This window comes from Mustela lutreola, chromosome 12, assembly GCF_030435805.1.
Source record: "Mustela lutreola isolate mMusLut2 chromosome 12, mMusLut2.pri, whole genome shotgun sequence".
Classification (NCBI taxonomy): domain Eukaryota; kingdom Metazoa; phylum Chordata; class Mammalia; order Carnivora; family Mustelidae; genus Mustela; species Mustela lutreola.
The window spans coordinates 19,418,212-19,442,414 of NC_081301.1; the positions used below are offsets into that span (position 1 = coordinate 19,418,212).

General features: G+C 53.6%; 1 protein-coding gene across 1 annotated transcript; it reads left to right on the top strand.

Moving 5' to 3' along the window:
* The first annotated feature begins 9,078 nt into the window (after positions 1-9,078).
* Positions 9,079-22,377, top strand: AMBP (alpha-1-microglobulin/bikunin precursor). The gene is made up of 10 exons (XM_059143360.1): positions 9,079-9,296; positions 10,505-10,647; positions 12,134-12,210; positions 13,017-13,133; positions 13,606-13,707; positions 14,399-14,445; positions 19,650-19,731; positions 20,907-21,074; positions 21,399-21,572; positions 22,258-22,377. Exons 1-10 carry the CDS (start codon positions 9,180-9,182, stop codon positions 22,287-22,289), a joined length of 1,059 nt encoding a protein of 352 aa, XP_058999343.1. The 5' UTR covers positions 9,079-9,179; the 3' UTR covers positions 22,290-22,377.
* The last annotated feature ends 1,826 nt before the right edge of the window (positions 22,378-24,203 follow it).

The following is a 24,203-nucleotide window of genomic DNA, read 5'->3' on the forward strand; positions in this document are numbered from 1 at the left end:
AGGTCAGGAGGTGAAGAATGTCAGGATCCCAGTAGGGTGTAGTGGGTCTACAGTTAGGGGGAAGTCCAGATGTGACATGAGAAATTGGGGGTGCCAGGACCTCGTTAGAGAAGCAGCCATCAGACTATTCTAACTCTTCCATTTTGGAGTTAGAGGAACCGAGACCTGCAGGGCTCATTCCTGTCTTTGTTCGCTCATTTATTCATTCAACATTCCTGGCATCGACGCCAGCCTGGGTGGTGAACAGGACTGAGAAGGGACACACGGCTTTGCCCAGGAAGCTCACGGAGGCTGGGTGTTGAAAGACGAGATGCATGGCTGGGCATTCAGGGTGTTCAGCCGCGGAGACTCGGTGGGAGGCCAGTGCCAGGGCGCAGAGCCCAGGACATGGGGGTCATGAGCAGCCGCCACAGGGCGCCGGGCCCAGCAGAGTGGGTTTGGTTAAGTCTGCAGCCTGAACCGTACAACGTGCAGATCTTGCCGCCTTCCGTAACCATGAGTGATCCCGAGCAGACAGCTTCACTGCTCCGAACCTGGGTCCTCTCATCGGCAGGATGGCTGCAGCAGCAGGAGCCCCTCCCTGGACCGTTGTGGGCATTAAATCTACTTGGAGATGGGAAGTAGATTTGGTGTGGCACAAGGCTTTGCTTATTGCAATTCAGCTGAAAGCAACTTTCAGTCAATATGACCATTTGGTGATGATCTGGGTTCAAAAAAAAAGTTGTTTACAAAATCCTATGGAGAGCCCACTTCGGGCCAACATTGAACAAAGCCTAAGAATCCTCACCGTCACCAAACACAGATCAGAGAAAGGGCAGAATAGAGGGAACTCAGTGATAAATGCCATGGAGCAAGATCTCGCAGGGAGGTCCATCTGCCAGGATTTTAATGGGGGGATCAGGAAAGGTCCCATGCAGGTGACGTTCACGCCCAGACCTGAAGGAGGGGAGGCGGGTGAACCTGGTTAATGCTGTCAGGTCACTTTTTTCAACTCTTTTTTTTTTTTTTTTTTTTTTTTCACTTTTTCACCGTGGTGCCACCTGGTTTCCAGTGGCTTGGCAGGCTTGAGCCTGGGCTCCTCCCCTCCGAAGAGCCCTTCTCTCTCTCTCTCTCATTCTCTCTCTCCCTCTTTCCCTCTCCCTCACTGTATGGAGTCCCTGCTTGCTGGGAGGTCCCCAGCCCCCCAGCAGGGAAGGCCCCTGGCACCGAGCGTGAGAGCTTTCCTCAGCTGCCTTGGGAGGGTGGACAGGGACCACCCAGGGCGACCCTGGCTGTTGCTGGTTCATTTTGTGTTTGGATGAGTCCTTCTTCCGCTGGAGCCGGCCACGATTTTCCAGCTTCCTAGTTCCAGCTCAGCAAAACCCCCACTTACTTTCCCAGAGAGAGACTGAAGGAGACCAGTCTCCAGCGCCCCATGTCCTAGGCCATGTGTCCAAACCCGGGTCAACATCCTTGCTCTGGAGCTGCCTCTGGTCCAGAATCCTAAAACTCTGGAGGAATTCCAGAGGACCCCAGTAATGCATCAAGATTCAAGTTGAGTGGTCCTTACTGAGAGCTCGAGGACTCCAGAGGGCTCTTCTGGAGCCCTGAAGGCTACATGGCTTCCCGAGGATGCTGGACTCTGGGGGCGGTTCTCCAGCCCCATGAAATAGGGTAGTCATTCTCCAGAACTGTCAAGCTTAGAAGGTCTTTGGTATATCAGAATTGGGGGAAGCTCTAGGAAATTCCGGGGCACTGTAGACATTCTTCAGAATCCCAGATCCGTAAGTGATCTCTCAGAAATTTCACGTGCTGTGAAATTGCACATAATAATTGGGAGGGATTTTCTGGACTCTCTAGCTGGGGGGTTGGGGGGATGTTTAGCGGAGCTTGGAAGGCCATCCATGAGTTTGTAGAATGCTGGCAAATCTAGAGATGAATCTAAATGTCTAGCGCCCCAGCTGAATTCCTCAGATCCTTGGGGACCTTCCCTCTTGGCCAGGGCAGGAGCAGGAGTTTGGCTGAAAGTGTTACTGTAGCTCACACACTTAAGGAAGGGCACACCTGTGGGTCCTTATTCTTCCTTTGAGGTCTCCTCTGGGCGATCAACCCCAAGATAGACGCCACTGGTATAGACAGATGGAGTGTGCAGAACCCACTGCTGAGAACATCTCACTCCAGTCTCTGTCCACTCCGGCCGCACCCATCCCCCGCTACTTTCACCTCCCACACGTGTCCTGCCTGCTCTCGGGGGTTTTTTCCCCTTTGTCTAATGACCCATTTGTCCCAGTTTATACTCAGTTTTTTTACCCAACAGATCGGTTTCAGCCCCTCTGAAGGACATTTTATGTTCTCTTAGATTCTTTTAACCATTGTGTCTTTATCGAGCTTCCTGATTCCCCTTCCTTTATTTTAATGGTGGGGCAGTGTCCAGGGGGCGGTCTTGCTCTGCAGCAAGGAGCAGCAGCCCTCGGGAGTTGTAAGCAGGTGGTGCTGTGATTAGAGGGCAGGAGCTGCAGGTGCCAGGGCCCTGGTCTCTAAGTCTGGCCTGCAGCAGACTGCCTGTGGGGGCCGCACGAGCCCTGCCCTGGCCAGCCAGCAAGGAAGACCTTGGAAAGCCGGCAGGGGCCTCGTCCACAGGCGCCTTCATGCAGCCCCCAGCTATGATCACACAGACTCTTGCTCATCACCCCTTTACCAGGTCCCTCGTGAAGGCCGGGCCTGCTCTCCTGGTGGTCAGGCTTTGGAACGTTCTGCAGATGCACCCCCTCTCCCAGCCCCCGTCTGTCCGAGCTGCAGCTGTGAGAGCCTGGGCAAGATAGTTAAGCTCTTGGAACCTCAGACTCCTTCTCTGTAAAAGTGGGGTAAGATCGGTTTATCCTGTGAGAAGCTCATTAAGTGCTCACGGAGAATAGGAGATGAGGATTGAAAGCGACTCCACATGCATTGTTGAGGGCGGAGCCTCCCCCCCCCCCCCATCAGTGCTGCATGAATGCGAATCGGTATTACTGTTTTTATTAGTAACGGACGCTCTCGGCACACACGTGCGATGTTCCTGTCCTTGCAGGAGAGGAATGGGTGTCGCCACCTGCTCCCCGGTCTTTGCACAGGCATGACCTTGTACATCACCGCTCTGCCGGGGAGGAAGGGGAGGAAGTGGCCGTGCGGCACTGCCGGCCCGTACGAGCGCCAGGAATGAGGCCCCGCTGCTCTGCCAGAGCTCACCGAGAGAGAATCATTTGTCTGCCTTGAGGAAGGGCCAGGGGGACTTTCCAGAAATTCTGGCTGGCCTTGAGGTTTTGGAAAAGAGCTATTTTAGTCTGTGTGAGGACATTGGGTGATATCAGCTCGGTGAGCCAAGAGTCAGGGCGGGTCCCTGGAGGTCCTGCTGTAATGGACAGATAAGACCAGGCTGCAAAGAGCAGGAAGACGCCTGTGTCCTCTGCCTGGACACAGGCTGGATTTTGGAAGCTTACTCCTTGGGGAAAACCCTTTCTTCATTGGAGCAAAGGGAGACAGAGGGCAGGCCGGGCCGCAAGCTCTGTCCCCTGGGTCTCAAGGACACTCGGCTCCAGAGTGTCGCGATTCGTGGGCTGCTTCTCCGGGCTGAGCCCGCCTTTCCTGCAAGCAGGAAGCTACACTGACAACATTCAAGGGCACACCTCACTCTGCTCTCTGCAAGGAGCGAGAATGTGACCTGTCCATCATTTCTTTCCTCCATACCCTGTGGCCCCTCTGAATCCCATTTAACAGAGGGAAAAACTCAGATCCAGAAAGGCAAAGTCACTTAGGATCACATAGGCAGGAAGGGGGCACAGCAGTGATTGGAACCCAGATGTGTCTGGGGGCAAAATTCAACCGCATTTTCATCACTCTGCTAAGCTAAGTTTGGGGGTCCTCCTGGCCATGCCACACAGACTAATTCAAAACTGGGGACACAAGGAAATGCCACCACCAAGGAAAGTCTCTTTGCCTTTTGGACTGTCATTGAGCTTTCTGGTCTTCACTGATCATGATTTAAGCATTTGGTGTAGCAATTCCAATCTTCCAGCCTCCCTCAGCTGCATTCTAGTTGGGTGGACCTTCTTGGGGTCTAATATATTCTCCTCCACAGCTCTAAGAAAGTCCCTAGGTGTGTGTTCACTGAGCACCTACTAAGTGCCCGGCATAGTGCTAGGCTCCAGAGAGGAAGAAATGTGGCAGGTCCCATGGCATGGCAGGCACGGAGTCTGCTTTTAGCTGGGGAAGAGAGAAGCAGGCACATGTCAGCCTGATTCCTGCAGGAAGATGACCCACTCCACTGCTCCAGGTGTCTGAAAGAACACAGCCCAAAGTGCCACTTAGGAGGGGACAGGGTCTGGGAGGTCAGCAGAGTGAGAGGCAGGTGTCAGGGAGACAGATCCGAGTTCGAATCATGATTCATTGCCTAGGTGGCCTTTGATACATGTTCGCCCGAGCTCTTAGCCTCAGTTTCCCTATCTGTAAGATAGAGTCACTATTGTAATAAAGTGATGGAGCCTTAACAGGAGGGTTCAGTAAGATGTGCTCGTGGGACACCGGCCTGGGGCCTGGCATGTTGTAGGAACTGAATCCGCCTTTGTCGTCTGGAGCAGTGGCACCCAAGTCTGGCTCACAGAGAGACTCTTCCAGGAAACTGTTTCCAAAAGGGCCCCATCTAAGCATACAGCTCTGTAGCTAGGTGGGGGGTAGGCAAGGTAGAGGCTGAATATTCTGCACTCCCCAGGAGATCTGAAGCAGTCCTGGGGCAGGGAGGGCTGGGTTCTAGCACTGATTCTCCCCCCTTCTGTGGGCCTTTGCGCTAGGCCTCTGGCTCCTGGTCAGGGTGGAACCATCTGAGCAAACCTGGGTGGTCTTTCTGGAAGTTCTCTGCTGCCCTCTAGCGGACCTGGGGCGCTCTCGCCTCCCTGCAGCATAATTCCTGCATTTCTGAGCCCTTACCCTGTACCCCGAGCTGTGCTAAGTGCCTGTGAGGACACAGGTCCCTCCAGTGTGTGCACTTGGGCAGCTGCGAGGACGTCCCTCTCTGAGCTCCTATTTCAGCCACGTCCAGTGAGCTACCTGACCCTAGACGGGGAAGGTGAGGTCAGGGCAGGAAAAGCCTGCCCTCACGGTCACCCAGCAAATCACAAGGGCTGGGACTCAAGGCTGTAGGTGGCCTAGCTCTTTGGGATGGTTGGGGAAGAAGTAAAGCCTAGAAACAGCTGAGCAGGGAGAGGGTCGCCTCTCCTGATGCTGGTTCTGGAGTCCCGGGTGCCGCCCACCTCCAGTTTCACCATGCATGGACAGGTCACACTCTGAGTCCGGGGGAGCTGCGCAGAGTCAGGTGTCTAGGACAGGGCCTGGGGCTGGATACCTCCTCATGAGGAAGGGAGGACCCCTACTATCCCCTTCCACTATGAGCACAGGAAGGCCCGAATCCTGACCGTGCCCTCTGATCTGAGTCCCACCCCATGGCCTGGATGCCCCTGTTGGTCCTTCCTTCTTCCTGGAGAACCTTGAAGGGGAGTTGCTTTCTGGCCCTTGCTTCTGCTCCCTCTTTGTGGGTCTCCCCCAATTACAAATCTGACCGACCAGTCCCTTCTGAAAACCCACCAGCATTCCCCACACACTTGAGACTCATAGCGACCTTTGGATGGGCATCACAGTCCTACCTGCTGGGCCTCGGCCCCCTCCCCAGCCTCACTCTCCACTTGTCTCCCCCACCCCCAACCCCCAGCCACTGCCTAGTTTCAACTCCGAGGTTTGGATGGTTGGTTGGTTGGCTGGTTGGCTTTTGCTTTCCAGATGGATCATTTTTTTCTCTCCATCTGCCTCCTTTATGGCTCCACTGGTGCCGTCCCTCTGTCCAGAGCACCCTGTCCTCCCTCCATGGGCCCCCTTGCCCTTTTGTCTGGTGAACTAGGTGGGTCTTCCCCTCCCCTGGCCTCTGCTCCCCTGTCACTGCAATGACCACCTGTCTTATCGTCTTCTCCCCACCCTGCCTGCAACGGGGAGTGAGTTCTAGAGTCCTCCATGCACTCCATCAGACCCGAAGCACCACGCACAGAGTGTGAGGTTGGTGAATGAATGAGTGAGTGAATGAGTAAGTGTGGGAGAAAGCCTGGGCCCTAGAGACAGGCTGATGTGGCCCCCAGCTCAGCTGGAAGCTGGGTAACCTTGAACAAGCCCTGTTCCCTCCCTCCGCCGCCATGTGTTCATCTGAAAACGACCTACCATTCCTGCTGTGCCTCCTGCACCGGTGGGCCCCACCCCCTGCACTTGGACTGGTTCCGGAAGTGACCCCAGAGCTTCCACCCTCCCACCCCGATGGCCAGAGGGGGAAGAGGGGTCAGTATCCCCAGACTGCTAATGACCTTGCATCCCACGGTCCAGGGCTGATTTTTAAAAAACAGCTCAAAGTCCAGGTGGGCTTTGGAAGGGTTTGCTCTCTCTGTTTGCTCTGGTTAATCATCTCAGGAGAGCAAACATCTCTGGAGGCAGGTGGAGTGATCAATATCCGGGCATCGGCCCTCCCCCCAGGAGAGGCCATGGGGCTGCCTCCACAGTCCTGCCCAAAAGAGGCCACTGCTTGTCTTCACCCCCATGTGTTGCAGTGTTCCCATGGGGCCAGTGGGGTGAACAACCCTGATGCTGTCATGTGGCGTTGAGCAAGCGTCACGGGGGGCCTCTATTCCCACTGATTCGCTGGTGGTGTCTCATTCTCCTGCAGCTCGGTTTCTCCCAAGACACCCAGAGCTCATCACCAGGTAGGAGAGTGGACAGTTTACAAAGCACTCTGACCCACTGCTTCACTTGACCTCTTGGCAGACAGAACAAGGTCTGTTATCTTCAGTATAGAAATGAGGAAAGTGGCTTCAGAGCAGGAAAGGCCTCTGCAAAGTTAGTGGAAAAGAAGTCAGGGCTCCTGACTCCCAGCTCTCTGAATGCCTCATAAATCAGACTGCCTTCTTCCTGCCACCGCTAACCAAACTGTAAAAGGACAAGAAATGTTGTGAACTAGAGGGAAGGTCATTGTCCCAGAAATCTAAGCTGGGATGGTAGGTGTGATAAAGCTTGTAACATGGCTTTGAGCTTCCCAGCAGCCAAAGCAAAGAGGAAATGCTGTCAGTAGCCAAGCTCTTGGTGATGGAGCAAAGGAAACACTCACTTAGGAATAGAGACATTTGTTCCTGCTGCTGGGAGAGAGCAAAGGTATTGGGTGGCTCCTACAGAGGGATGTGACACACCATTTGCTGGTGCCACTCGGTGGAAGAGGGGAATTCCTGGATTCTCACATGAATCTGAGTTTTGCATTTGGAGCCCTCTGAAGGGGACATGCACAGCCAGAGCAGGAGGTCTTCTGTGAGTCTGGAATGTTCCATGTCAAGAACAGGGAGGAAGTAAGGACAGCGGCTCTGACGGCTGGGAAAGAGCTTTACAGGGAGGGCCTGCGGTAGCACTGGCAAGAGTTTGAGCTTTGGAAACAAACCTAAGTTTTTAAAAAATTCTCTTCGAAATTGCTTAATGTACAGTATACAGTTTCCTAAGGCTGCTGTTAACAGAGTATCATAGCTGGGTGGCTTACAACAGAAGTGCGTTCTCTCACAGTTCTGGAAACTGGAAGTCTGACACCGGACTGTCATTGGGCCCACAGTCTCTCTGAAGTTCCTAGAAAAGAATCCTTGCATGCCTCTTCCTAGCCCCTGATGAGTACCAGCAGTCCCTGGCGTGCCTTGACTTGCGGCTGGCTCCCACCTCCGTCCCTGTCTTCACGTGGCGGTCTTCCCTGCACGTCACTGTGTCTGTGTGTCTGAGTCTCGCTCCCCTTTCTCTTCCTAAGACACCAGGCGTTGGATGGGGGGCCCACCCTCATGCAGTGTGACTTCATCTTAGTTAGTGGCCTCTGCAGGTGAAGTCACATTAAGGTCCCAGGTGCACACGAATTTAGCGGGAGATAGTATGTTCAACCTGCTGCGAACCCATTCTCCTCTTACCACATGCCAGACACTGCCCTCGGGCTTTGCAAAGCTTGGTGCCCACGACCTCATGATAGCGCTGTGAACCAGCAACCAGTGTCCCCGTTGACGGGTGAGGAAGCCCAGGCACTGGGAGGACACATCACTTGCCCAAGGCCAGCACGGGGTGTGGTCTAGCTCCGGAGTCCATCTTCTCTGCCGCCACCCAGTGCCGCCTGGCCGGGCAGCTCTGCTTCCCAGCAGGGAGCCCCAGCTCCCTCCCAGAGACTCAAGTCCTCTGTCTTTATTTTCTATTTTTCGTAAAGATTTCATTTACTTGAGAGTGTATGTGTGTGCATGAGTTGGGGGGAGAGGCAGAGGGAGAGGGAGAAGCAGGCTCCCTGCTCAGCAGGATGTGGGGCTCTATCCCAGGATCCTGGGATCATGACCTGAGCCGAAGGCAGATGTTTAACGACTGAGGCAGCAAGGCCCCTCAAGTCCCCTGTCTTGAAAGGGGAGAAATTGCACCTACTTTCTAGGTTCTTGTAGGGGTGGAATTCAAGTCTGTGGCATATGTCCAGTGTTGGTGTAGAGCTGGCACAGAGCAGGTGCTCAGGGAATGGAAGCTGCTGTGGAAATCATCATCATTACTCCTGCTGTTATTTGCTACGGCTCCAGGAAGCCGGGGCTCAGACAGGGAACTCTGGAGATAGGATGCCTGAGTTCTCGTCTGGGCTGTGCCTTTAGACCCTCCCCCCTACCAACCGCTATGGTCTCTGCTCCGTTGTTTCTTCTTTCTGAGCCTCCGTTTTCACCTGCGAGGAAGGGGCCCCATGGGGCTCATGCTGCTGGCTCCTGGAGCAGGAGGTCCAGGCCGCTGACCCGGCAGGAAAGGCAACAGGCTGCTCCTCTCCTCTCTTGGGTCTTGGGGGAGCCGGTCTGGGGCCTGAAGCCCGAGCTGGGCTGCCTCCAGCCTGGGTTGTATTTGGCCGGCGCCTTCTCTGAAACAGCCGCCCTGACCCCTTGGGACCACTGACCCCAGGCAGGACACTGCAAGGGATCGATCAGACCCGGCCTCAGGGCCCTGATTGGTTCAGGCTGAGCAGGGCAAATACCAAGGTCGCCTACAAGCTCCTGGCCCCCTCCCCAGCCTCAGTTCACAACTGCCGTGGGCAGAGAGGCCTTGTGTCCTCTGTCCCTAGCCTGAGCCTGCGAGCGACTCTCAAGGCAGAAGAGCCCAGAACCATGTGGAGTCTCAGGGCTGTGTTTCTGCTGCTGACTGCCTGCCTGGCCGTGAGTGCCAGTCCCGTGGTGACACCGCCTGATGACATCCAAGTGCAAGAGAACTTCGACATCTCTCGGGTAAGGCTGGCCTCTCTGGCAGCAATGGCTTTATGGGGGGCAGCGGGGAGCAGGTCTCCTGATCTGGAACTCAGGGCTGGGTCCCTCGGGGCCCTCCTGCTCAGATCATCCGGGGTTTGCTGAAGTTATGACGCTATGCACCTGCCGTTCCGGGGGCCCCTTGTCTGACGATCTCACGATCTCACATGTGAACCTGCCCTCCGGGGCTCAGGGGGCTCCTCACCTTCCACTACAGATTACAGGCCCCCCTCCCCCCAGAAGTCTCCTGTAGCCACCTCACAGTGCTTAACTTCTGTGACTTCCTGCCCCCTGCTCCCCGCCAGCCCTTCAACTCTCGGCTGCTCCCTTCTCCCCATAGCCCGTTACCATCCTGGGTGCTCTGCCCTGCAGGCCTGGCTGTGGACAGAGATCCCGGGTGGCACAGGGCAGAAGTGGGATACTGGGGAGAAAAGAAGCAGGACAGAGATGGGGTTGGTAGGATTAAGAGGGCTGGGCAGGCGGTGTGTGCAGGAACCCCAGGACCACCTTCCAGTTCCTGCTCTATCCCCAATCACTGGGTGACCTTGAACAGGACCTCGCCCACACGGGGCTCAGTCTCCACATCCGTATAAGGGGCTCTCAGACCCTTCTAGCTGTGGATTTTGTTTATGCTCAGAGACAAGCAGGGGTTGTGGGTGGAGGGGCATTGTTGAGGGGGGTCCTGCGGTGATCTGGGATGGTAAAGGGTTAGAGGCTCACTGACTGGTTCCCCAGGATATGAGGGCTTAGTCACCTCTCTGCTGTGTGGCCAGAAAGGGTAGCAGGATTGTCCTCAGAAAGTTCAAGGAGGGGAGATCCTTTCTAGCACGGAGCTATGGGCTGCCTGCGAGGTACTGAGCTCCCTGTCCCTGGAAGGGTGAAAGACAGTTGAAGGTGACCTTCAACCTTAGGGCTTTGGGCCTCATGCAATGGAGCTGCACAGATCTGTACCTAAGCAGAGTACGGCCCTCCACGGAGCGCGGTGGGACCCCCTCTGCTCCTTCCCCTCCTAGGCTTGCTGTAAGGAGGTCTGTCCTTCCTTGAAACTGCGTGGCCTCCGGTTAGCTCTCTGACATTACAGCTTCTCATTGAGAGGAGGGAGGGAGGGAGGAATGGGAACAGGCGTCTGGCAAATCATCTTTGCGGCCCGAGGCAAACCCAGATCCTCAGAGCTTGTGGCTGCCTCCTAGATCTACGGGAAGTGGTTTCACGTGGCCATGGGCTCCACCTGCCCATGGCTGAAGAAGTTCATGGACAGGATGTCTATGAGCACACTGGTGCTGGGCGAGGGGGTGACAGACGCGGAGATCAGCATGACCAGCACACGTTGGCGGTGAGTGAGGGGATGGGGTGGGAGGGACAAGAGGCCAAGGCACACCTGTCACCCCCACCTAGCTTTGGTCACCACCCTGTCCTGGAGAGTTGAGCTGTCTCCTCCCAGCGGAGACCTTGCCTCTGAGCTCCAGGTCCCTCCAGCAGGACACGCCTTTTGTACTGTCCCATCAGCACCACTGGGCCATGCCCCGATACATGCCTATTTCGGAACCTGCTGTCGATCCTTGGATGTCCCTTAGCTCAGGGCCCGTCCAGGCCCCAGGACCTGACCCTGAAACCTGGGCGGGAGGCAGGTGCTGAGACTCCTCTCTCTGCTGCCACAAGCCATTCAGTCCACCATCAGGCCCTGTCCTTTCTCTTCCTAAATCCCTTCACGCTGTCTGCCTCTCCATTCTGTACCGTCCCTGCCCTGGCCCAGGCCACCTGCCTCTCTTTCCTGGCTCTCTACAGCAGCCTGCCTACACTTCTCCCCACCTCTAATCTCAAATCTTTTACCCAGCAAACAAAAGATCTCTGGAAAACTCAAGTCTGCTTAAACCTTTCCATAGCATCCTGTGGCCCTTGGGAATAAAATTCTGATCACCTCCCAGGCCCCTCCCAGCACTCACCAGCTACTCTGTGACCCACCCAAGTAGACCTTTCTGTTCCTGGAACCTTCTACCGTTTCACCCCTGATGTTCCGTCTACTGGGAAAACCTCTCCCCATCTCCCTGGGCTAATTCCTATAGACCCTCGAAGACTCAGGTTCTATGCCACTTTGTCCAGGAAGCCCTCCCTGACTAACTTCTCCCCCCCACCCCCAAGGTTCAGGTTACATGCCTTCCTTTCTGCTCTTGGAGCACCTCAGTCTTCTCCCTACATGGCACATATCGCACTGACTGCATCTGTCTCTGGCCTGCCCGTGGGCCCCGCTCAGCTGTAAGGTCTGTGAGCAGACAGAGTCCCTCTTGCCCGCCTCTGTATCCTCAGCAGGTAGCACAGGGCCTAGCACATAGATGTAGCTTGATAAATGTTCATAAGGTAAAGCAGTCATTGTAACAACAGCTGGTATGTTCATAGTGCTTGCTGGAAGCTGTTTAATAGTATCCCGTTGGACCCTCACAACCGCCATGTAAGGAAGGCTTCATGAGCCCCATTTCACAGATGAGGGAACTGGGGCCAGAGGGATGTAGGGTAATAAACACGTCAAAGCACTCACTCATCACCCTCCCCTCCCCTCCCCGTGCTGATGTGCAGATTTGGGGAAGGAAGCTGATGTTTAGTGCTGGCTTTGGCAAGAGGATGGCACGGACGTCCCTTTTTTCTCTGTCCCTCTGTTCCTTTACACGTGAACTGGTCCCCTAGGACTGGTATGAGGCTTAAGACATTTGAGAGTGTTACTTTCCAAATTACAAAAAAAAGTGGAAAGGACCCTGGGGGAGAGTGGGTGTCAGGACCTCGGTCTCCCCCAGTGGTTACCTTTCTTCTGGTTTGTCCACCTCCAGGAGAGGCACCTGTGAGGAGATCTCCGGGGCTTATGAGAAAACCAGCACCAACGGAAAGTTCCTCTACCGTAAACCCAGTAAGTTGAGTAGGAGGGTTCCTCGCGGTTCTGCCCTTGGCCGAAAAGACCTCAGCACGTCTTATGCTCTGTTTCTGCGTCGGCTCTCTGCGCCCCTAAACGCCTCCCATGTTTCTGAGATGTTCTCTCGGCTTCCTTCTCCTTTCCTCCCTCGCTCTCTCCTCCTCTCTCGTGCGCTCACGGACATCCAGGACGAAAGGGATGTGGCTGCATTCTGAGGATAGCATGAAGGTTTCGTCAGCCCTGACGGTAGGCCTCTGCAGTCAGCTGAGAAGAATTTGCTAAGCATCTACCACGTACAGTGTGCACAGGGCTGAGTGGCAGAGAGAGAGACTTGGACATGAATTTGTTCATTCATCCAGCAAATGGTTATCGAATATGCTGTCTGTGTTGAATAATTGCATTAGTGGTTGAACATATGAATGTTTGGGTAGATGGATGGTTAGATAAAAAGGTGAGTGAATCAAGCAGCAAGTGATTGGTCCATGAATGTAGATACGGACGGCAGGTAAGTGAGTTAGTCATCGGACAGATCAATTGATAGATTAATGGATGGAGGGAGAAAAGAGGGTAGAAAGGAAGGAAAGAAGGAAAAAGGGAAGGAAATAGATGGATTTATGGTTTGATGTATGGAGAGGATGGATGTATGGAATGACAGTGGATGAATTAATGAATATACAGAGGAGACAGACGGATAGACAGAAGGCTGGATGGATAGATGATGTGTGGGGGAACAGGTGAAGGACCTCAGGCCAGAAGAGCCTTCTGACCGCTGAGCCCTTTGGCTTCTTGCATTGCCCATGCAGAATGGAACATCACCATGGAGTCCTACGTGGTCCACACCAACTATGATGAGTATGCCATCCTTCTGACCAAGAAATTCAGCCACCGCCACGGGCCTACCATCACCGCCAAGCTCTATGGTAATGGCCTGGAGCTAGATAAGCCTGTGGGAGTAGGGGGTGGGAAGGAGGGCCATGATTTAGGGACAGTGGAGTGCGGAGGAGTTGGGAGCTTTGCTTTATCCTTCTGAGAAAACTCCAGCTGTGGGGAAGGTGGAAACATTTACTCTTCCTGGAGGAGGCAGAGCTCAGTCTTCTTCTCAGGTGGAATCCTCTTTTGGTCTTTTAAGATTCTAGGCCTAGAGAATTCCAGAGCTTTCAGGCCCTTAACCAGCGGACAGAGCCATGTGTGGGGATTTGGGGGACATGGGTGGGAGCCCTGGGAGGGACACCTCTTCCTCTTGTGGGAGCCAATCTTTCCATAGTGTTTTGAAGAGTTCGCATTGGGCTGATGGTTTTCAACTTCTAAATGAAAATCCCTGTGCACCATAATCTCAGGCCTTGCCAGTCCAGGTACCCGTGGTTCTAGGCGTCTTTTCTGCTTCCACTACAGGGCGACAGCCGCATCTTCGAGAAAGCCTGCTGGAGGAGTTCCGGGAGGTCGCCTTGGGTGTGGGCATCCCCGAGGACTCCATCTTCACAATGGCTGACAAAGGTAAATGCAGCCCCAACCCCCGTCACAGTTCTGCCCCCTCCTCATCCTTCACAGCCCTCCGAGAACATCTTCCCGTCCCCTGGGTACTTCCCGAAACCCTCGGAGGTAAGTAGGGTTATAGTTCCCCCAGCACCCATCTTACAGAGGAGGCAGCCCGAGCCCCCGTATTTGCTCCAGGTCACACAGCATATACCCGGGAGAGCAGAGACCGGATCCAGTTCAGAGTCCCCCCTAGTGCCACCTGTTTCAGTAAGGTTATATCCAGAACCCACGGGCACGTCTTAGGAGGCAGTTCAGTGCTGGACAGGATTTCACGTGCAGCTGGAGGACTTCTGGCTACTTGTTTTCCTTATCTAAAATGGGGACTAATAATGCCTCCTTTAGACATCATCGTGAGGAGTCACCGAAATAGCATTTAAATATGGCAGTGCTGTGCCTGGTGTCTGCCAAGGGCTCGGTGGAGGTGAGCCGTTGCCGCTGGTGTCTTGGTGCCCGCGGCAGTGACGGCGTGGCCACCAGCCTGTCGCTTTGCCAGTCATGACCTTCAGCACGCCACGTGTGGGGAACTATTCTTGAAGTGGGAAGATGCCCGAGACCGGCCCCAGCTCGTGCCCCCCTGGCACACACAGTTAGCATGATGAAAGAAACAGAGTGCTCTTCTTACTCACCTCTTTCTCCCATCCTGACCTAGGTGAGTGTGTCCCCGGGGAGCAGGAACCGGAGCCCACTCCGCACACGGTGAGCACCTCTTTTTCCCACTTTGTCCCCACGCGCCTGATTCTGCTGCCCTCACTCAGGTCCTGCAGGGGTGGGTGGGTGGGGTCACTGAGAGAGGTGGAGAGAAGGCAGGGCTAGGCACAGGGCTTTGAAGTCAGACCCCCCCAGGGCTCAACCCTAGATCTACCATCTGGACCAGTTGCAGTTCCATTCCTCTTCTGTGAAATGGGGTAGTTACCCTTACCTTCCATGTGCTAGAATTCAGGGACATGTTGGAAAAGTTCTTAGCGCCGTACCGCCCACAACCAGCAGAATACTCGAGTAGGATAAAGTCAGTTGATCTCTTAAAAAAAAAACTATAAACCTGAGAGCAAGCAGATTCTCAACCAGCTCACCTCTCCCTATTCTGCCTTTTGATTTTTGGGGGCTTCCTTACTCTTCTCATTTATTTTCCTGCCTTTACCATATTGATTAAGCTTTCTTCATTTTTTTCTGTGATTATTTGGAAATTATATATCCTAATTTATCCTATTGTTGTGTGTGTGTATATATAGGTATATGGGTGTGTATATTTCTATATGTAGATGTATATTTTTATGTATACATTTTCAAGGCTATGTTTCTAAGCAAATACATATCCTAAAAATATCAGAAACAGGTTTGAAAATTAAAAAAAAATACCAGAAATTTAAAAATAAAAAAAGTGTCCCTATTCCTATATAGAATTAATACTGTTAACCTATTACTTATTTGTGCCTGTATTTTTAAAGAAAAATTACCACTGATTTTATAAAAGTAACATATGCTCATTATAAAGAACTAAAACTAGAAAGTAAAAAAGTTTTAAAACTACGTAAAAAAAAAAGCCACCACCCAAAAACTACCAGCATTCCCATTATCCCAGGAATCGTGACACGCCCACATGTGGAGAGGAGGATGTAAGGAATGTTAGATGGAGAGTTGCACAGATTAGGGCTTCGTGTTACTAAACGGTATTACATCAAGAGATGCTGTTTCTAGGTCTTTAAAGCACTTAGTGTCATTTGAATTAAAAAAAAGTGGGTGGGCTTCTCGAACTTTCAAATAAGCGTCTGCCGCCATCTTTCCCAGGCATGGCATAGGAGTTCTGTAGTCTCCACGCTCTCTCCTAGTGAATGTAACCACTCGGCTTCTCCATGCCCGGGTCAGTGATTTCTGTCAATCTCTTCATTAGTGCCCCTTGTTCACCAAATGGTGTTTTCACGGAGGGTTCTGGGCGTTTTAATCCCTGAATTCGTCCCTGTTTGAGAAAGCCTGCCCCTTTTCTTCACACTGAGTGGTATTTTGCTTGGGCATCAGTCTTGGGTCATGTTGCCATTTCCTCAGAACATTGTTTGCACTGCTACATTGTTCTTGAGCACTAATTATGGCTCTGGTATAGCCTGAGGCCAGTCTGGTATTTCTTCTCCTTGTAAGCAATTTGTTTCTTGTGCCCAGATGCCTGGACAGACTTTATCCTTGAAGATGGCTACATCTTTTTCTTTTCTTTCTCTCTCTGCTTCTTCTCTCTCCTTCCTTTCCTTTCCCTCCTTCCTTTTTTTTTTTTTTTTTTTTTTTTTTTTAAATGTAGGCTCTAAGCCCAATGTGGGGCTTGAACTCATGACCCTGAGATCAAGAGTAGCATGTTCTACTGACTGAGCCAACCAGGCGCCCTGCAGTTGGCATTCTAACTAGGATAGGTCATGGTGCTGAGCATTCCATATCGGAGGTTTCTGGGATACACTGTGTTCTCTCCATCCACAGCTTTCCGTCTTTCCGTTTTTGGAGACTCTCTTCTACTAGATGGAATTCATCTTCCAGTCCCGTTTTGGGTTTTGCTACCTCGGGAACCCTTGCTCTTTCGTCCTGGAGCATCTTTTTGTCTTTCACACGTGGCAGGCATTCTTATGTTGTTTTTGCCAGCATTCACTGGGATTCTCATCTGTCTCTTGTAGGACAGTCATTCCATGTCACAGCGTCTGTTCTGTTCCTTTGGCGGTTTCTCAGTAGCTCTGAACGTATGTTGTCTTGGTTCTCAACTTGTTTATCTAGGCCCTCCCTGGGTTCTCTCTCTTCATCTTATTCTGTTATTTACCATTTTGTCTTTGAGTCTTATTTTAATAAGTACCTATTTTCGTGAAGTAATTCTGCTGCTTGAGGCCACTGAGGAATGTCCTTTGGCTTGCTGAGTTATATTCTCTCCCAAGTTGGTGTCGTAGGTGGGGTTTCCTAGATCCACACCTGTGGAAGGGAAGGGACAAAGGGAGGATTGAGCAGAAGCAGCAGAGCTGTGATGTGGTCCTGATGCCTCAGCCAGCCCTGGGAGCGTTCTAGAACTGGGAGGGCCCTTTGGAGTTGTCCCATGTGGGCCCCAAGGCGGGGGCCTTACCACCCTTACGTTGCTCAGTCTGGCGAGGAAGCACCACCTCGAGTGAGAGGGGTCCTGCTGGCTGAGGCAGGTTCCAACAGAGCTGATGGATCAGGCTGGAAATGTGACTCCATTCCTAAGGGGACATTTAGGCAGTTCATGACCAGGGCCCACCACAGCCAGGCCCTGTTTCTGGTTCAGGCTAGTTACTCCTTCATTTCAGACATGGGTCTGGATAGTCCCTGTACCATTTCTTTACCTTTTCTTCTTGCTCCTGCCTCATCAGTTTTTGCCTGTCTGTTCTGATATAATTCAGTCCTTGACCCTTTCTTTCCCCACTAAAACTGAGCCGAGTGCCCAAATGTAGTCTAAAGTCTGGGTGTTTTATGTTCCATCTACTTTACTGAAATTCAGGGAAAGGGTCAGAAGGGAGTAGTGGCAGAAGAGCTTTCCTCAGGTGCGCCATCTTGGTTGGAATACCCTTGCTTGCTTTCTCTTTTGAAGAACTTCTTAATGTCCTGTGTGGGGTTCGTTCCCCCTGGTCGGGGCAGTGACGTCCATTTGTCAACACCCCCGGTGCATCAGATCATGTAGCCCCAAAACATTCACCTAGAACGAGTCGGCCGCTGGTCTGTTTTCCCCTTTCCTTCCCAGAAGCCATCTTCACTCCTCCTCTGTCAGAAGAGGAAAAAAGATAGGGTCCCTCAGTTTCCTTCTCTCAGGATTTGGGAGTCTTAGGGAGAAGTATCAGAAATTTGATGACTTGGGAATTAGAGGGCAGAGTTAGGAACTGACCCTCCTCTTCGGCTCCAAAGTACTTGATTTCTTTCCTTCATCAACAGTTTTACTTTTTGCTTTAAACTGTGCCCCTTTCCACGACTGAGTGACGCTGATGGACATGTGGAAATCGGTATTCTGAATTCACTTTTTGCTGTTAGGAATTGGAGAAGGCAACTGGAAATGAATTTTCAATTTGACATCTTAATCCAGATCCTGACGGATCTGTATTTCTTTATCAGCATCAAGAATGAAGCCGTAACTAGTGACTCCCCTTGCAGAAAAGAGAAATGGAACACACTTCCACTTCTTCCTTCCAGGCTTCCCACATCCCCGCCTTTGTGGATGTAATCCCAGATTGATGTTTATATTTTCCACCTTTTGAGAATTAAGTTGTATGAGCTTTGTAACAATCATTTAACCTCAACTCCCTATTTGATTGGCTTTAGTTTCTATCATCTTTTCTTTGCTATCACATCACCTGTTTTCCTGCACTTAGATTCCCTTCTCAATCAGTGGGGATTTTTTTTTTTTTTTTAAGATTTTGAGTAATTTCTACATCTTCGTGGGGCTGAAATTCACAACCCCCATGTTCTACCAACTAAGCCCCCTGCCAGGTGCCCTGGGATATTTCTGGAAGTAGTTTTTTTTTCTGGATAAACACACAGGTGGAAAACTACCGGACCCTCGCATGAGTGAAATGCCTGCCTGTGTTTAGATCACATGGTCAACAGCTTGGATGAGTGCAGCATCCCGGGGTTACCTCTGCCCTCTTACAACCCTCAGAGGCTGCTTTACGGCCTGTCCCTTAATGCTGTTTACTCCAAGGGCCACTGGGCTCTCTACCCTTGTCTCTAGGGAATGTCTAGGTGGGGGCTCTTCACTCATTCTGCCTCATCTGATCCCTACTTATAATTAGCCAACTCAAGTCATCATTCAATGCAGCAAAGTTTTCTTTTGTTATTTCTATACTAACTGCCTCTCCTTCTAGAATTCCTACTATGAATTTATTTCTTAGAATCACTAACCTGCGGTGTAGTATCTCTTCTGGGTTGTTAAATTCATCAGAATCCTTTCCAGGTCCAGTAACTTTCTCCTCCTTTCATTCTGTTCATTTCCATAATGGGCAGCCCTGTGATACCGATGCGCTGTCAGCTTGAGTGTCACCGACGGTTTCAGTTTCCTCCTGGTTCCTGCCTTCGTCCTCTGTGTGGTGGAGCTACTTCTCCGGCTCTGTAGGCCCCTCCCAAGCAGCGGCATTGTGCACAGTGCGTCGTGATTTTTCCCTTTCCCTTCGTGCTCCCCAAGGCACGCCCAAGTGCAACCAGCTTGACAGCAGGGGTCCCTAAGCACAGCCTTTACTTGTACCTTAAAAGGGGAAGGGCCGCGGTGAAGGTTAGCACAGGTGTGCTTGTTCAGAGTCCGGATGGACTCTCCCGGACTCTGGTCCGGATGGAGAGGGACCCTGGAAGGCTGCGTGCTGCTGGCTCTCGCGGCCTGGGACCCCGCCGCAGTGGGCTGTGCGCTCCTGGAGGCTCTCGCCAGCATTCGGCATCCTGCCCCGCTCTTCAGCCTCTGGCGCCGCAGCTAGAGGTGTTAGGGGCAGTCTCAAGGTCCCTTCTCCATCCTCTCTATGTGGCTTTTCCTTTGCAAGGAGCTAAGGATGATGGTCTGGTCCGCCCTTCCTGCCAATCCGTCCCACCTGTTCGCTGCTGGGTAGCAATGCCCTCAGGTTTCCGGCACAGCAATGCTGCCTTTCCCTGGCAATTCAGATAGACGCCCCCCTACCCATTATTTTATTCCTTTGGACATTTCAGCCAGAATTTGGACACAGGGGTATTGTCACACTTCACAGTTCTGAGTTTCCTTTCAGACTAGAAACCTCTCTTGTGATGCCCGTTCTGGAATGGAGGTTGATGCTTCGGGGAAGACAGTCCGTTAACCAGTGTAGTTACCGTGCTCTGTCTACACCCTGATTCCCCGAGTGTTTATACACTCCAGGGGTACAGGTGAACAGTGGAGGCAAAATCCCCACAACAGCTTGTCTCCCTCTCCCCCGCAGAGAGCCCGGCGGGCTGTGCTGCCCCAGGAGGAAGAAGGATCGGGGACCGGGCAACTGGTAATGGACTTCCACAAGAAGGAAGGTAACGGCCACTCACCTCCCCACTGGCTTCTGTCACACTCCAGAGAGGAAGGGCCCGTGGGGGGCTCACCTTGCCCTCATCACCACAGTCTCTTATTTGTCTGCTGGGCAAGGACTGGAACTAGAAAAGCCAAGTCAGGCCCCCTCAGAACTCGTAGGTCCAGGAGGAGTGAGTTCCGGCCCTGTCTGCAGCACTGTGTGGCCTCCCAGCCTCGGTTTCCCCCTCTCTGTGGCTGGCACAACAGCTGGCCACGCTCTCCATCAGGGCTTTTTTTTTTTAAAGATTTTATTTATTTATTTATTTGACAGACAGAGATCACAAGCAGGCAGAGATGCAGGCAGAGAGAGAGAGGAGGAAGCAGGCTCCCCACAGAGCAGAAAGCCCGATGTGGGGCTCGATCCCAGGACCCCGGGATCACGACCCGAGCCGAAGGCAGAGGCTTTAACCTACTGAGCCACCCAGGCGCCCCTCCATCAGGGCTTTTGTGGGAGCACGTTGGAGAAGGACGGGAGCACGCTGTGTGTAGCTGTGTTTGCAACGGACTCCCCACCTTGCCCCCCAAACACTGAGCCCTGCTCCACCCTGTGGGGGTACTGGGGTCACGGAAACAAACCCTCATCTTTTTGGAACTTGTGGTCCAGTAGAGGAAGGTTAGCTAAAGGGTTGGGGGAGCCCAGGAGGGAGGGGTCAGGGGATCAAGGAGTCCTTCCTGGATGAAAGGAAGCTTCATCCTGCTTTGTCCAGGCATCCAGGTAGGGCTCTCTGCAGGACGGCGCTTCAGGGGCCGGAGCGAGGGGAGCACAGGCACAGGGGCAGGACTTCAGAGAGAAGGTCCAGCTGGCTGGCCAGGGAGCTGGTGGATGAATGCCTCATTGGCTGCTGTTACCGCAGTCTCGGGATGGACTAGACCAACATGGGGGAGCTGGGGTGGGGTCTGGGGGCCGCTGCGGTGCAGAGCGGAATAGGCACGGACTCTGGAGTCCAGCAGACTCATCGTTTTGAATCTCAGGGCTGTGTGACCCCAGGCAAGTCACTTTATCTATCACAGCTCATTTCCTTGTCTTCCTCACAGCGCAGCGGGGAGAACTAGGCGACAGGGCGCCCGGTAAGCATCTGGCCTGGTGACAGGCACACGGAAAGTACTCAGTCCGTGCTACCATTCTGCCCCTCCCCAGACTCCTGCCAGCTGGGCCGTGCGGAAGGCCCTTGCCTGGGGATGGTCACGAGGTTTTTCTATAACGGCTCCTCCATGGCCTGCGAGACCTTCCAGTATGGCGGCTGCCTGGGCAACAAGAACAACTTCGCCTCGGAGAAGGAGTGTCTGCAGACCTGCCGGACCGTGGGTGAGCGTGGGCCCCGCGCCGCAGCGCACGCCGCAGCCCCCGGCCCGTGCTCCCAGCAGGCTACCCGCAAGGTGGATGGGGAGCAGGGTGGGGATGTGCCTGGGGTGGTTTCCCAGGACAGGTTTCCTGAGGTCACAGGAGCCATGGCCTGGGACTGGGGGATACGGGCCGGCCACTGGCTGGCGTGGGCTCCAGGTTCCCGGGGCTGGAGGGGCCCGGTGCTCTCTAGGAGCAGGTACCCTGGTTCGGGCCCTTCGCTGGGGGTCTTGAGGGTCAGCTGAGAGTCAGCGTTGCTCACACTCCGCACCTGCCCCCGCCTCGCAGCGGCCTGCAGTCTCCCCATCGTCCCCGGCCCCTGCCGAGGCTACCACGAGCTCTGGGCATTTGATGCTGCCCAGGGGAAGTGCGTCCCCTTCATCTACGGGGGCTGCCAAGGCAACGGCAACAAGTTCTACTCGGAGAAGGAGTGCAAGGAGTACTGCGGGGTCCCCGGCAATGGTAGGTGGCCCCGTGGTGGGGGGGCCCTGAGGTGCAGGTGGGGGAGCCTTGGGAGGAGGTGGGGATCTGGAGAGGCAGTTCTGGACCCTAGCAGGTGACCAGCCCACGCCCCTCCTCGGGCCTGTCGCCCATCTGTAGAATGGGGCTAAGCCCTGGGCCCTCCCCCAGCTGGGATGCTGCAGCGGGGAGGCACTGGCCAGACCCGGGCACCTGCCTGAGCCGGGTCCCAAATCTGGTGGAGCCACCTCCAGGCTGGCCACGTTGGGCGAGTGCCAGCTTGAGCCTTGGCTTTTACTTTTGTAAAGTGGGACAGAGAACCCACTTGGCCGACCTCACAGCACCTTGTGCACTTTGGACTCGGCTGATGGCAGCTGTGACCAATGCTGAGGGTGAGGCAGTGATGCCAACAGTTGTGGCATTGCGGGAGAAAAGCAACCATCTGACCCCCATGCCTTAAAGGGCACTTAGAGTCAATGAAAAGAGGCTAAAGCCCAGACTGTTTTGCGGAATGTGCTTTGGAGATACCAAGTCGTTCCGCAAGCGGCGGTTTCTGACCCAAGCTCAGGTCCAAACCAGCCCAAGCTGCCTTCCCTCATTCACGAGGCGTCCCCATCCCCGGACCGTTCCCATCCCTGGATCCCAGGGGCTCCCCACACCTACTCCCTGAGCTTCTCTGTGTCCTCAGGGGACAAGGAGCTGCTGCATTTATTCAACTGACGGGGCCACCGGATGACAGGGAGGCTACGGGCTGCTGCGTGTCCCAGGGGCCGGGTTCAAAATAAAAACCAACCTGTAGAGTCCTGAAGTTCCATGTCGTGACTGTTCATTGTCCTCATGTGTTTAACGAGGTAGCAGGGATGGGGGAGACCAAGCTGGGGGTCGGGGGGCCGGAGTAACCCCATCTTCCCCCAGAAATGAAAAAATCTGTACTGGAAATAGAACAGTCCTTGGTATGTGAAATTGGCTCCACAAATTACGAGACCTTAATCATAGTTCTGTTTACTCCACAGTAGTACAAAATGGGACTGTTTGTTTTATTAAAGCCAGAAAAGAGGAAGAGAGAAAAACCTCTGGGTACTTACTTCTGGGAGAGGCCTAACCGGGTCATCAGCTACCCAGGGTCGAAGAGAGGACTGTGCCCTCATGTGCCCAGGCCCCGGGCTGGTCACAGCCACTGACCCACCCTGCCTGCAGCAGTCTGTGTCCTGGGGCCACCAATACTTACTCCAACGTCCTACCTTGGTCACAGCCCTGTCCCAGCACCAGCTGCCAGGGGATGAAAAGCCTCAGGCGGTTTCCCTACAAGGCTCTCAAGATCCCATCTCCTGGGAGCATCACTCTGGCCCTTTGCCCCATCAGAAGAATGTCACTGACCTTCACATGGCGTCTGGGACTGGCAAGGCACCGGAGCCAGGCCAGAAGCCCTCAGCCTGGCCTGGCTTGTCCTCCCTTGAGAAAGAAAATAGGCAGGCTGTCCATGGTGGTTTGGCCTCAGAACATGACTCCAGGAGCTTCCAACTGGGACACACAGGATTTATAAGCAATTGATTTACAAATCCCTCTTGCTGGGTCCATTTATCCAGAGCGCAGAGAGGTTTTGCAGGATAACCCCCCGGTTTTGTGTCCTCTGAAGTGGCGAGGCAAGCCGGCACACCTCTTCTCGAGGCAAGCCGGCACACCTCTTCTCTGCAGGGTGACCCGTGTGCTGAGGGCTGGCACCTAATTCAGTCAAGGGCCCCTCTCAGGCCATTAGCCTGTTTGCTTATGACACTCCTAAGGAAGGAGGGAGGGAAGGACGGAGGATGAATCCAGAGGTTAAGCATTTGGGCACTAGAAAGCTTTGCAGCTTCCTTGGCCAGAACAGAGAGCAAGCCCCTGCTTCTCCCTAAAGTCCTAAGCTTGGAGTTTCCCAGTTCCTCCCGAGAGGACTGTCGGGAGGGGACAGTGTGCGGTCATGGCCAGGACTCTCTGGGTAGGAGTGGGTGGGGACACAGGTGACTATTCAGGGAGACGAGACAAGCTCTCCGCCTGAACAAAGGTCACCATGCCCTACGTCCATACTGTGCCTTTCGGATCAGGGCTGGCCACCTATGGTGCTCTGAAGGGGAATATTCAGAAGGGCACTGATGGACAAACGCCTCAAGCACAGACAGCAAGCCTTCCCACAGGCGGGAAGCAGCTGCAGTTGGAGACGGGATGCTAGCTTCTAAGGTATTTTTCACAGTTCTGAACTCACCATTTAAAAATGGGTCTTCCATTAAAAAAAAATCTAATGATTCTCCTGAAATACATGCCAGCAGCCGTGGGACAGCAGCCCGCAGGCCACAGGGCAGGGCTGAGGGGAGAAGGTTCCTCTGGCCGGGGGCTCCCCTGTGGTTCCCTAGCTGGCCTGTTGCCTCGTCAGGTCCCAGAGACGGACAGGCGGGGTTGAAGCACGTCTGTGCCCCGGAGTCCGGAGCCCGCGCCACTCACCCCTGCAGGCCCCAGAATCCTTCTGTTGAAGCTGCCCTGAATGAAGACTCAGCTTGGTTTTCAAGGATCCTTACCTGAAATCCTCTCTTCAAGATACTGGTCACATTTGGTACAAAATCAATGTGGCTGCTTTAGTAACAACACGTACCCCTCTTTTTA

Excerpts from the sequence above, each read along its gene's own strand:
- AMBP (XM_059143360.1), top strand. The coding sequence starts at position 9,180 with ATGTGGAGTCTCAGGGCTGTGTTTCTGCTGCTGACTGCCTGCCTGGCC. Across the intron at positions 13,708-14,398 it reads CTTCACAATGGCTGACAAAG|GTGAGTGTGTCCCCGGGGAG; the intron begins GTAAATGCAGCC and ends ATCCTGACCTAG. Across the intron at positions 21,075-21,398 it reads GCAGACCTGCCGGACCGTGG|CGGCCTGCAGTCTCCCCATC; the intron begins GTGAGCGTGGGC and ends CCCGCCTCGCAG.